We start from the raw sequence: 13,473 nt of genomic DNA, 5'->3' as shown, positions 1-13,473 counted from the left end.
TTAACATGGAAAAAAACCCGTAAAAAACACAAACACATGGAGGCTAAACAATACGTTACTAAATAACCAAGAGATCACTGAAGAAATCAAAGAGGAAATCAAAAAATACCTAGAGACAAATGACAATGAAAACACGACGATCCAAAACCTATGGGACGCAGCAAAAGCAGTTCTAAGAGGGAAGTTTATAGCTATACCAGCCTACCTCAAGAAACAAGAAAAACCTCAAGTAAACAATCTAACCTTACACCTAAAGGGACTAGAGAAAGAAGAACAAACAAAACCCAAAGTTAGCAGAAGGAAAGAAATCAAAAAGATCACAGCAGAAAAAAATGAAATAGAAACAAAGAAAACAATAGCAAAGATCAATAAAACTAAAAGCTGGTTCTTTGAGAAGGTAAACAAAATTGATAAACCATTAGTCAGACTCATCAAGAAAAAGAGGGAGAGGACTCAAATCAATAAAATTAGAAATGAAAAAGGAGAAGTTACAACAGACACCGCAGAAATACAAAGCATCCTAAGAGACTACTACAAGCAACTCTATGCCAATAAAATGGAGAACCTCGAAGAAATGGACAAATTCTTAGAAAGGTATAACCTTCCAAGACTGAACCAGGAAGAATGGAAAATATGAACAGACCAATCACAAGTAATGAAATTGAAACTGTGATTAAAAATCTTCCAGCAAAAGGAAGTCCAGGACCAGATGGCTTCACAGGCGAATTCTATCAAACATTTAGAGAAGAGCTAACACCCATCCTTCTCAAACTCTTCCAAAATATTGCAGAGGAAGGAACACTCCCAAATTCATTCTATGAGGCCACCATCACCCTGATACCAAAACCAGACAAAGAGACTACAAAAAAAGAAAATTACAGACCAATATCACTGATGAATATAGATGCAAAAATCCTCAACAAAATACTAGCAAACAGAATCCAACAACACATTAAAAGGATCATACATCATGATCAAGTGGGATTTATCCCAGGGAAGCAAGGATTCTTCAATATACGCAAATCAATCAATGTGATACACCATAATAACAAATTGAAGAATAAAAACCATATGATCATCTCAATAGATGCAGAAACAGCTTTTGACAAAATTCAACACCCATTTATGACAAAAACTCTCCAGAAAGTGGGCATAGAGGGAACCTACCTCAACATAATAAAGGCCATATACGACAAACCCACCTCAAACATCATTCTCAATGGTGAAAAACTGAAAGCATTTCCTCTAAGATCAGGAACGAGACAAGGATGTCCACTCTCACCACTATTATTCAACATAGTTTTGGAAGTCCTAGCCACGGCAATCAGAGAAGAAAAATAAAAGGAATACAAATTGGAAAAGAAGAAGTAAAACTGTCCCTGTTTGCAGATGACATGACACTATACATAGAGAATCCTAAAAATGCCACCAGAAAACTACTAGAGCTAATCAATGAATTTGGTAAAGCTGCAGGATACAAAATTAATGCACAGAAATCTCTTGCATTCCTATACACTAATGATGAAAAATCTGAAAGAGAAATTATGGAAACACTCCCATTTACCATTGCAACAAAAAGAATAAAATACCTAGGAATAAACCTACCTAGGGAGACAAAAGACCTGTATGCAGAAAACTATAAGACACTGATGAAAGAAATTAAAGATGATACCAACAGATGGAGAGATATACCATGTTCTTGGATTGGAAGAATCAATATTGTGAAAATGACTATACTACCCAAAGCAATCTACAGATTCAATGCAATCCCTATCAAATTACCAATGGCATTTTTTACGGAACTAGAACAAAATATCTTAAAATTTGTATGGAGACACAAAAGACCCCGAATAGCCAAAGCAGTCTTGAGGGAAGAAAACGGAGCTGGAGGAATCAGACTCCCTGACTTCAGACTATATTACAAAGCTACAGTAATCAAGACAATATGGTACTGGCACAAAAACAGAAACATAGATCAATGGAACAAGATAGAAAGCCCAGAGATAAACCCACACACCTATGGTCAACTAATCTATGACAAAGGAGGCAAGGATATACAATGGAGAAAAGACAGTCTCTTCAATAAGTGGCGCTGGGAAAACTGGACAGCTACATGTAAAAGAATGAAATTAGAACACTCCCTAACACTATACACAAAAATAAACTCAAAATGGATTCGAGACCTAAATTTAAGACCAGACACTATAAAACTCGTAGAGGAAAACATAGGAAGAACACTCTTTGACATAAATCACAGCAAGATCTTTTTTGATCCACCTCCTAGAGTAATGGAAATAAAAACAAAAATAAACAAATGGGACCTAATGAAACTTAAAAGCTTTTGCACAGCAAAGGAAACCATAAACAAGATGAAAAGACAACCCTCAGAATGGGAGAAAATATTTGCAAACAAATCAACGGACAAAGGATTAATCTCCAAAATATATAAACAGCTCACGCAGCTCAATATTAAAGAAACAAACAACCCAATCCAAAAATGGTCAGAAGACCTAAATAGACATTTCTCCAAAGAAGACATAGAGATGGCCAAGAAGCACATGAAAAGCTGCTCAACATCACTACTTATTAGAGAAATGCAAATCAAAACTACAATGAGGTATCACCTCACACCAGTTAGCACAGGCATCATCAGAAAATCTACAAACAACAAATGCTGGAGAGGGTGTGGAGAAAAGGGAACCCTCTTGCACTGTTGGTGGGAATGTAAATTGATACAACCACTATGGAGAACAGTATGGAGGTTCCTTAAAAAGCTAAAAATAGAATTACCATATGACCCAGCCATCCTACTACTGGGCATATACCCAGAGAAAACCATCATTCAAAAAGACGCATGCACACCAATGTTCATTGCAGCACTATTTACCATAGCCAGGTCATGGAAGCAACCTAAATGCCCATCTACAGACGAATGGATAAAGAAGATATGGTATATATATATACAATGGAATATTACTCAGCCATAAAAAGGAACGAAATTGGGTCGTTTGTTGAGACGTAGATGGATCTAGAGACTGTCATACAGAGTGAAGTAGTCAGAGAAAAATAAATATCGGATATTAACGCATGTATGTGGAACCTAGGAAAATGGTACAGATGAACCGGTTTGCAGGGCAGAAATTGAGACACAGATGTAGAGAACAAACGTATGGACACCAAGTGGGGAAAGCCGCGGGGGGGTGGGGATGGTGGTGTGCTGAATTGGGCAATTGGGATTGACATGTATACACTGATGTGTATAAAATTGATGACTAATAAGAACCTGCAGTATAAAAAAATAAATAAAATAAAACTCAAAAATTAAAAAAAAAAATTAAGGATTTCTGTTCAACAAACAGCACAATAGAAAACCTTAGCTGACCATAAGATTGGGGGAAAAAAAAAAAAAAGTAACAGCTGACGTGCCAGAGAAGGTGCAAGAAGCAGCAGAAATAAGCATCTCAGATTAAACGGAGGAGGAGGCACTGGGGGCACAGAGTTAATTACGGAAAGTTGCGTAGAAACCAATCTCCATACATCAGCAAAGCTGCTGCATTGTAAGTTACAGGATCTCCGGCAACTGTCCCTGTAAGCGCATCTGGCTTAACAGCCAGCCTCTGTCCCCAAAGGGCACCCATTTCTCATTTTTATGTCCTGGAGTTGAGTTGGCTGCACACAGAGTTACTAACGGACATTAACTTCATGATTCGGCTCTCGGTCCGCACACCAGAAAAAGAGAGGAAGTTCTTGGGGTTTCATCATATTAGAAAGAACAAGTTAATGAATGCAGATTATACAGGTGAAGGAATAATAATAAATAACCGAATAGGATTTGCTAATATTACATTCTACATTTTAAGACATCTCCCCAGTATGGCCCATAAAATTGTCTTAGATAAAAGCAGAAGGGTTTAGATGAGGGTTCTTTATGGCAGTGCTATTTAAGTGTAATCCATGGTAAATAATGCTAACAAATGGAATATAAATGTTTCAGTGTGAGGCCTCTTCTTTACAGCAGTGCAAAATCACACTGCTTTATTCCGAAGGCAATTTCAATATGGACAAATCATCATTTTTATTAAGTTCTATTGCCAGTGGCAGCCGTACTCCCTGTAGGATAGCTCACTACAAGGTCACACACCTCCCCCACTGCCATCACTCAAAGTAACTTGAAGGGCTATTATCACACTATTTCATTATGGTGCCCTTTTTCCATGGAACTCCAAATGCCAGGCTCCAATACTGAATCTGCGTTTTCCTGCCACGGTATCTGCAGAAAGGCTGCTCACAAACAAAGAGGCCATTAATCTGGAACAAGGGTTAAGTCCACCAGCCGGAGGGAGGGACTGACCCAGTGCTGATTCTAAGCAAGAGTGCAGGTCAGATGAGGAGTGCAAGGCTCTGCTGTGTCCTTTCCAGAACCAACGGCCTCACATGGCATCTTTCCTATGGCCTTGAAAAGTCTGCCAACATTTTAGATGTCACATAGCAGGAATCACAGGTCGTTCCCCTCCCCGTCACGGGGACATTTACTCAGGCACTCAGCAGGAGAGAGAAGAACCAAGAGACAGAGACGAGAAGCTGAGTACCAGTGCTGTTCAAGCCTCTGTCCTTAGGTGTCCCTGAGGCACTGCCACATTCTCGTCTTGGATTTCATGAGACACCCCAAGTTCCTTATCACAACGCACTTTGGCTTATGCCAGTTTGAGTGGCGTTACTGGCACTGGCACCCAGAAGAATTCTATACGTCAGAAATTCTGTCACAAAGGAAGAGTGTATCAAAGTGCCACTGGGACTTAGAAAAGGCAGGGACGAAGCTGGCCCGGGGAAGGAGGGTAGCTGGGCTCACACAAGGCTTGCCGTGTGCCTCGTACACATGTGAATTACACACACGTACACATATGCAGATGGACATGGAGAAAGAGAGTGACAGCTGGACAGGGCGGAGGCAGAAGATGAAGTTTCTGGCCCGGTGGATTTTAGGACTGGAGCTTGGGCACTGTGTGCACGGAAGTAAAGAGCCCACGCAGGGGAGAAACGGAAGAATCGAGATGGTGCTGGTTGGACGGTGTAGATTCTCAGTAGTCTCGGGACTTTTAGAGAATAGGATTAAGAGTTTGGCTCTGAAGAGGAGAGAAAGGAAAGGCCTCTGTTTCACTTAATTTCATAAGGACATGCTCACCAAAGCTGGCACGTGCCCACCCCCTACCCTACACGGTACACAGAGCACTTCTGCATAAATAATCTCATTTGAACCTCTCAATAACCCCCATGATACAAGAGGGCAGACCCTCTATCCTCACGTTACACGAGTCCTGAGAAGAGCGGCAGGTCTGCTGCATCTGCGTATGTCATTCACAAGAGGAGTTACACGCAGCAGCTGCAAGCATCATCTTTCTTCTCTTTCAAAACGATGAGTCAGTTAATCCACAGTTACATTTCCCCAAGCACAGCAGAAAATAGTTATGTGCGTACTGTCAGGGGACAAAAATAAATTGTCACCCTCACCCTTCTGTCCCCCGTTATCAGCTCTAAGCCGCGTGGAGAGAGCAGCAGAGGGTGACCGCTGAGAGACACGGGAGTTCCTCTGCACGGCTGTGCTTTGCCGTTTGCTTTTGAAAATCTTCGCTGTTACGAGGCCTGCTCTTCTTCTCTCTTCGCACTAGTCCACCAAACAGCGACTATCACGACAAGAAGATGTCCACGCAATCAACACGTGGTGATTCTTGGGCTTAAGAGGCGAGCAGTTTTCAAAAATGAAACCTGTTTCTTCAGGGGGTGGTCTCTGGAGTGGTGACTGGCCGGCCGACGACAGAAGCCCTGGGGTCAGCGGTGAGAGTCGGGAGAAATGGATGCAAGTGACACACCCTCACCTTCTAGACTCCTTTTTTCTCAGGGGCCAGAGTGAAAGCCAGGAGCAGAGTGGCTTCACTACTTGAGAGTTAAGGGATCACAGCTAAAGGAATCCTGCAGCCCATGTTTCCCAGCCTTTCTGGGCCGCATCACCCCGCCCCCGGCCCCACACCCCGGGGCCCCAGCCCTCCCCGCCCCCTCCGCTCCCCCCCAGGCCCCTGCCCACACCCTTTCTAACTTGCCACAGTCCTGTCACTCTGGCCATTGCTATCAAAGAAAAATGCACTCAGCCTGAGTTTGCTACAGATACTTTACCACCTTACATCACATCCTATGACTGTTTCTTTCCTCCAAGCTACTCCCTCAAGGTATATTTATCACTAGCATATTCATCCTTGCAGCTAGTTAGGAAGGGGCTGGGCCTTTTCTGGGACCTTCTCTCGGGTGGGGAAGCTCTACTGAAGCCAAGCTGGCTAGCATCCTCAGAGGCAGGCGTCCGGCTGGGACTACTTGGCGGTTCTCCAGGCGATGTGCTAATCTCCCCAGGAACCTAAATGCCAAGGCCTTCTTGACATGCATTCGATTTAGGCCTCTCTTTCCCGCATGCCTCTGAGCTTCCGCTGGAGAACAGCAAGCCTTTTCCTGCAAGAACAGACAGCGCCAAGGGAGGAGAGGGCTCCAGAGGAAGGAGATCAATCTTAGACGAGATAGGAGCTCACCTGGACCCTTTCCTCCTAGAGATTCCACTGCTCCTTTAGGGAAGAGTCTGTTGAGAACGTTAGATTCCAAAGAGTTTCCCAAAGTAATTGATTTTCCAAAGTGTTTTCTGGGAGAGTTTCACTATAAAACTCCCTGCGGTTCTAGGGAAGGACTTGGCGCTGCTGAAGAGCATCACGACCTCTAGGTGAGGCCCTGACACTGCCCCTCAGGACCATCTAGGGTTGGAGTCTTGGACCGTCCCCTTGGCTGCTCTTCTTGTAATGAGAAACTGTCTCCACACTCTATTTTCTCTTCTACCTTTTCATGTCAAAGGTTAGCTTTCTTAGGGGGCCCTCCTCTTACTTAACCTACTCCAAATTCTATGCGCTATTTTAAGAAATACTTGAGAAAGAGTAACTCTAATATAACCTATATTTCTCAAGTGCTTGTAATCCTAATGGCACCACGAGACAAAATGACTGAAAAATATAGGAACTGAGACAAAGCACGGCAAAACAGTAGAAATTCTTCAGTTTCCATTTTAAGTACACTCTGCTTACAAGGTCTTTTGGCTGGCTGCTCTCTCGTGCAAATTTGATAAATGCCATGAATATCCTAACACTAAGATTAATACACTGCCAATCACCCCCTTTGATAAACACAGTGAAAATTTTAACCATGGGCCTAACGTGTGGAAAAAATTAAGGATGTTCTCTTTTATTAATGCACGAGTGAAAGCTAAACATCAACTGAAGGGCAATCAGTACTTAAACCAGAAACCTTTATACAGGGACTCGAATACCCACTCGGTTGCAGTGAAGCTAAGCTGCGGCTCTGGCAGCCTCGTCACACGGGAGGAGTGCCTGCCCTTGAGCTTCCTTAGCCTTCTGTCCAGCATCCCGGTGGTTTCCGCGGGAGCAGCCCAGGTCCCAGCCAGGTCTGACACTAGCGGGGAGGACGCCAGCACCCCTCCCATGGTAGAGGGCCCTCCTCAGTGAACTGGACGGCAGGGGGGAGCTCCCCAGGAGACAGACGCTCAGACTGTAATTCTAAGGCCTCAGTCCTATGCTTAACAACCATACCCCCTCCGTATCTCCATTTACCCTTAATTACAAAGGCGTGAACTTCGAGTGGGTTTTCCCCAGGTGACGGTACGATTCATGAGGAAGGGCCATTTGCCTACAAGTTTTCCCACCGAGAACCACTAACGCTGCCAAGAATCCTCCTCTGTTCGGTTCGGCCTTACACCCCCTTAGTCCACTATCCCCCACCCTCCCGGGTTTCTACTGGCCTGGCCCCATCTCCCTATGTTCCAGTGGCCAAGGGCAGACACTTTTCCAATGTCAGAATAGATATTTCCTAGAGGGTAGCTTTTTTTTTTAATTTTTAAAATTACTTTAGAGAATGTTTACCTCTAGTGGGGAAAACGCTTCAGGACAAACCAAAGCCCCGGGCTTGCTTGCACCACCAAGGGCCACTGCTCTTAGGACTGGGGACGGGCAAGAGGTACGAGGGTAAGGCTCAGCCAGGCGCCTGCTGACCCGCGGGCACACGGCTACCTGGTCTGTTCACGAAGTCACAGTGGCCTAAGCCCGCGATGTCGATTCTCTTCATAAAAAGCACCATGCTGGTTAGGTTGGCTTCCTGCATTTCCGCCGGCTTAAGTGGCCGCATGTCTTCGGAGGCAAATTCTTCAGAGTACAGACAGAAAAGTTTTCCTAGAAGAAACCAAGGAAAACGGTTTTAATGTTTCTGTGTTGCCTCCGGACAGGAACTTAACGTGAGTTGGTTTTGGGGTCCGCAGTGCTACCTGAAGAAGATGAACCGAGAATCTGCTTGCGTATCTCTGCTTGGCTCTGGCTGATGGGCTGCATGACGAGTGAGTTTGCTCTTATTCTAGGGTTATACACCTTTAAACAAAAGACAGCATCTTTAGCATCAGCTCACTCAAGATTTAGCAGGCTCGCTGGCCCTGAAGTGACTGCTGTTTGCACACTTTACTTCACGAAATGCTCTGCTACTGACTCATTTCTTTTGTACAATATTTATTATTGTTTCACTTGCCTTGAGATGGAAACTGCAAGAGCTTTGATAAATGGATTTAAGGGTTGTCTGCTTTCATTGTAGCTTCAATAAATATGGGAGCTCTGTATCATCTGCTGAAATACAAATGCCACTTCTCAAAGCGCTATACTGCTGAATATATGTCAGATATTCACTCGTGTGCCACGTGGAGAAAAGGATAATCATCTGACAGTGTTGCATTTCCTCAAGGTTCTATTCAAATTGACTGTGATCCCAGGGGTCTCATCTTTATTACATACGCTGGGTTTTTCCAGTCCTATCAGCTAACACAAAAACTGCAGATGGCACTAACAGTGATTTTTCCTAGGCGTAGTTTAAAGGTAAGTAATAACCCTGGGTTCTCTGAATGGTGGACTAATTCAATAAGATCAATCCGAACTGGTTCCAAGGGAACCTTCCTAATGGCTGGAATTGCTCCGTCACAGTAAACAAGGATATTTAAGAGACCCATAGTTTCCTGGAGGGGTAAAAGCTACATAACATCTAATAATGGTAAATGGATCAATACTTGGGTAGATTCTTTCCAGTTTAAAGGCTATGATTTCTGAAGTCCCACTGTCTTTGAGAGTTTGAGATATCCTATTTCCATTTTTCCTAATTTTTAATTTAAGGATAGTGATTAAAACTATACAGACATTTTTTAAAAATTTAGGATGGAATTTTATCATGTCAACTATAAAGCCAAAATTTGCGAGAACTAAACTCAGTGTACTTGAAACTAATTTCTAGTAAATTACCTGGGGGGAGATGCTAATTACTTCGATAAAGGGGCTACCAAAAATACCCAAGGGATGTATAGAAGAAAAGGTCAGTTTAGGAGTCAAGTAATTTGCTTTAGTAGTTGTCTTTCCTTAAAACTTTTTCTTCTGGCCCCTCAACTAATTTAATTTGTTTCCAGACTACCAACCTGCTAATGACAGGCAGTTACATGTGCTCAAGACTTTTGTTACTGGATGCAATAGTTCTTCTTTGCACACATGGCCAAATAGAGAGAAATCCCCAGATCATATAGTTCATCCTCATTTTCTGGTCAGTAAAATGGTAGGAGCCCAAGACAATTAGCAGCAGTCTATTTAACCTCCTCAACAATAATTACCTTTCTTCTCTCCACCCCGACATCAATAACAAATTTGACTGTGTTGCTCCAGATCAAAGATTCTCCAGAGCTAGCCGTTAACACCACTCGTCTCTGATAAACTTGGCATCTTTTTTCTGTTTCATCATTTGGCTTGAACAATGCACATTTCTCTTTTGGATACAAAGGAACAACTACCAGCTCTCCAAGATCTGGGTTTAAGTTAGATCCTTCTTGACAGATAATTTCATAGGCTTTTTCAATATCCTAAAGTAAAAGAATAACATCATCCATGAGAATAAAGTACATGACAAACAACTTTCTCCAAATTATATAAAACTATAGGCAAAAGCTGCATAATGTATACAGGGAAAGAAATACTTGTGTCATTTTCTATAGGTATCGTTAAATATGAAAAGGAGATATAACTGCGTAAGAACATGTCTTTGGGGAAGTTAAATATAATTTATAAATAATTTCAGTGCTTTTAGTCCAAAATGGCTTTCCTCTTGTGAAATGTACTGTCTTTGCCTTTATGCATTCATCCTGCTATTTTTCTAGCTTGGTGCAATTTCTCATATCCATTAACAATGACAGGTGAATAGAAGTTACTCTCACATCAGTGATGATGCATCACTGTGCTTTAATGGTGGCAGAACTAAGAATTCTAAAACAATCTCTAGATTTCCAATAGAAGCATATATACATACACATTCCACAATCAGGGTCTCTAATCTGGGTCATCTTGAAAACTATTATTACCCATTAGCACTTTAAAAAAAGCAGAAATGCAATGAAATAGGCAGGAAATATTCACTGCTATTTATATATTTGCAAGATTCAGGAATTTAGAAATACTCTTTAAAAATGCTTCATTGTCAAATATACTGAATAAAAGAGTAAATTATGTGCCCTAAAACCACAAACAAGTAAGTATATTGGTGTAAAATGCTCAAAAAGCAAGACATTTTACGCAGTACTTTTTAATTAATTAATTAATTTATTTATTTATTTTTGGCTGTGTTGGGTCTCCGTTGCTGCGCGCGGGCTTTCTCTAGTTGCGGCGAGCAGGGGTTACTCTTCATTGCGGTGCGCGGGCTTCTCACTGCGGTGGCCTCTCTTGTTGTGGAACACTGGCTCTAGGCACGCGGGCTTCAGTAGTTGTGGCACGTGGGCTCAGTAGTTGTGGCGCACGGGCTTAGTTGCTCCGCGGCATGTGGGATCTCCCCGGGCCAGGGCTCGAACCTGCGTCCCTCGCATTGGCAGGCAGATTCTTAACCACTGTGCCACCAGGGAAGCCCCGCAGTACTTTTCTTTCTTTTTTTTTTTTTTATAAAGTCCTTCAATCAGTTATTTATTTATTTATTTATTTATTTATGGCTGTGTTGGGTCTTCGTTTCTGTGCGAGGGCTTTCTCTAGTTGCGGCAAGCGGGGGCCACTCTTCATCGCGGTGCGCGGGCCTTACACTATCGCGGCCTCCCTTGTTGCGGAGAACAGGCTCCAGACGCGCAGGCTCGGTAATTGTGGCTCACGGGCCCAGTTGCTCTGTGGCATGTGGGATCTTCCCAGACCAGGGCTCGAACCCGTGTCCCCTGCATTAGCAGGCAGATTCTCAACCACTGCGCCACCAGGGAAGCCCCGCAGTACTTTTCTATTTCTCAAATCACAACCAGATTTTTAGGACCTCGTATAAAAAAGATGTCACTTAATGTAATTCTTACTCCTTTTAAATTTGTTTCCAAAATTTCTATTTTTTTAAGGGCCTAACTCATTACCAGATGGAAGAAGCCCCATTTCATTTCATTACATACATTAGATTTCCCTAAAAATCTGAGTAAAAAAGATGCCTTCCCATGACTGTTAAGTCTGAGTCCACTGTCCAGCGTCGCAGCTCACCTCTCCTTCCTTCCACGCCACCTGTATAGTGGGATTGAACTAACTCAAGGGCTTTGTAGGTGGACAGATCTGCCTAGAAAAATAGTGAGACCTCGGGTGAGCTACTTGAAGGTTATTCCTGAGCTGCTGAGAGGCCCCCAGGAAGCAGGGCGGAGGCTGCCCCCTGGGGCCCACACAGCAGTTATCCCGGTACCTTCTCCTGTTCACACGTCCCTTTTCTGCAGGGTTGGTTTACTTGGGGCAGATTTTTTTTTAACCAAGCAAAGAGTAGGATTATTGACCGTAATGAATGAAAAATTGCCAGCTGGAATAATCAGAACAAAGCGATTTCTTCCAATTTTTATAATTCTAATCATGTCATCATTTTACGTGAGGAAAGCTTAGAAATTTCTACGCAGAACAAGTCCTCGAGCTGCGTCTCCCTGCACAGGACGTTCACACATTCCTCCTGGGTGGCAGGTGGTAACCTCCGCACGTGGTACTTCACCCTCCACAGCTGCCCTGGAGCAGGGAGAGGAGATTTGATTCCAGCAACCCACTCACAAATTTCCAATCAAAATAACCTTCAAACTGCACTGAAATAGTTCTCTTATTCTCTTAGAATTTAGGCCACTCATTTTTCATTTGCTTCCAGTTGCTAAAACTTCTCAGTTATAGGGGGATTCTAATGTTGAATTTTGTTCCAAGTGGGGGGAAAAAAGAATTTTAAAAAATCTTCAAAAAGAAAAAAGCAGAGCAAAATAGAAACAAATATTGTACCTAGTTTAGATTCCTCAAGCTGACAGAAAACTTTGAGGCCATAATCTTCACAATTTAAAAAATGTACTTAAAATATTCATTCGGTGCTTCAAACTGTTTACTCATTTCCTTCTTATTCAATGTGTTCAGAGCATTTACATATGTGGGGCTTTCCTACAATACCTGCAAAACTCAGGAGAACACAGCAACCTGCACTGAAGGAAGATATCTGCCCCCAAATGAAAGGCCCACAACTAGATGGAACATTTCACAGGAAAACCTTCAACCTAAGAGCATCTTCCTTGTGACAGCTTCAAGCTGCTCAATAATCTAGCTAGATAGTGTCATTAACCTTAATTTGTTTCCTATTTAATCTATTTCACTTTTTTTTCGGGTTACAAGGTGGTGAAGTGATGAGGAACAACACGCTGTAAACATGCAGGGCTCCAAGTCTCAATTAAGCGCAAGAGCCAGGGGAGCGCGGGGTTGTGGGTATTAATTCACAGCAGGTGAGGGGCTAAGTGAGCAGTGCGAGAAAATGTGAGGCACCTAATGTTCACCGAGCCAAACGTGAGAGTATTTCTGCAACTTTAAATGGATTTCTTAAGAGAAAAAGCGACAGTTAGTACACTTCTGTTAGACTGCTTGGGTTTGTTTTCCTATGACATTTAGTTGCTATGGCAGATTTTAAAGTTTTATATAGAAATCAAGAAAGCTTCAAACAGCATGGGGAAAAATGATCAACAGCTGTTAACATGGATTTCGGAGCAAGACAAAACTTTCCAAAAGACAAATTCCAAGACCGTAGGAGAGTGTTAATCCTGACGTAAGTAGTAAAAGAGAAAAAAGTCCATAAGCATACTGAACTATGCTCAGCTGTTTAGGTGGTAGATGGGGAAAAGAAACCCAGATAATACCTGTGGAATTTGGGGCTGAATTGTGAGGAAAAACACTGGTTCCCAGAGAAGGTATGCTCCAGCCCGCAGAACTGCTGCCCCACCCGCTGGGCAGCCTGCTGGGAGCCTCTAGGCAAGGAGGACCACCCCCCCCAGAGATTCCAGTGCTGGACCCGCGCCACATCAGCAGCCCCTGCCAAAATGACGACTCCTCATTCTCAGAGGCTCAG

General features: G+C 42.9%; 1 protein-coding gene across 4 annotated transcripts in view; it reads right to left on the bottom strand.

Annotated features, from left to right (window-relative positions):
- The window catches only part of DHX32 (DEAH-box helicase 32 (putative)), a 55,267-nt gene that overhangs the window by 9,210 nt on the left and 32,584 nt on the right, over window positions 1–13,473 (bottom strand). For all 4 annotated transcript variants that reach the window (XM_061184175.1, XM_061184089.1, XM_061184356.1 and 1 more), the window contains 3 exons: window positions 9,734–9,979; window positions 8,363–8,462; window positions 8,112–8,270 (listed from right to left, as the gene is read on the bottom strand). In XM_061184175.1, the coding sequence (XP_061040158.1) occupies window positions 8,112–8,270; window positions 8,363–8,462; window positions 9,734–9,979 (505 nt within the window). The remainder of the gene's footprint in view (window positions 1–8,111; window positions 8,271–8,362; window positions 8,463–9,733; window positions 9,980–13,473) is intronic.

This window comes from Eubalaena glacialis, chromosome 1 (assembly GCF_028564815.1).
Source record: "Eubalaena glacialis isolate mEubGla1 chromosome 1, mEubGla1.1.hap2.+ XY, whole genome shotgun sequence".
Classification (NCBI taxonomy): domain Eukaryota; kingdom Metazoa; phylum Chordata; class Mammalia; order Artiodactyla; family Balaenidae; genus Eubalaena; species Eubalaena glacialis.
Note: the sequence above shows the minus strand (reverse complement) of the source record. Positions and strands in the feature narration are given on the sequence as shown.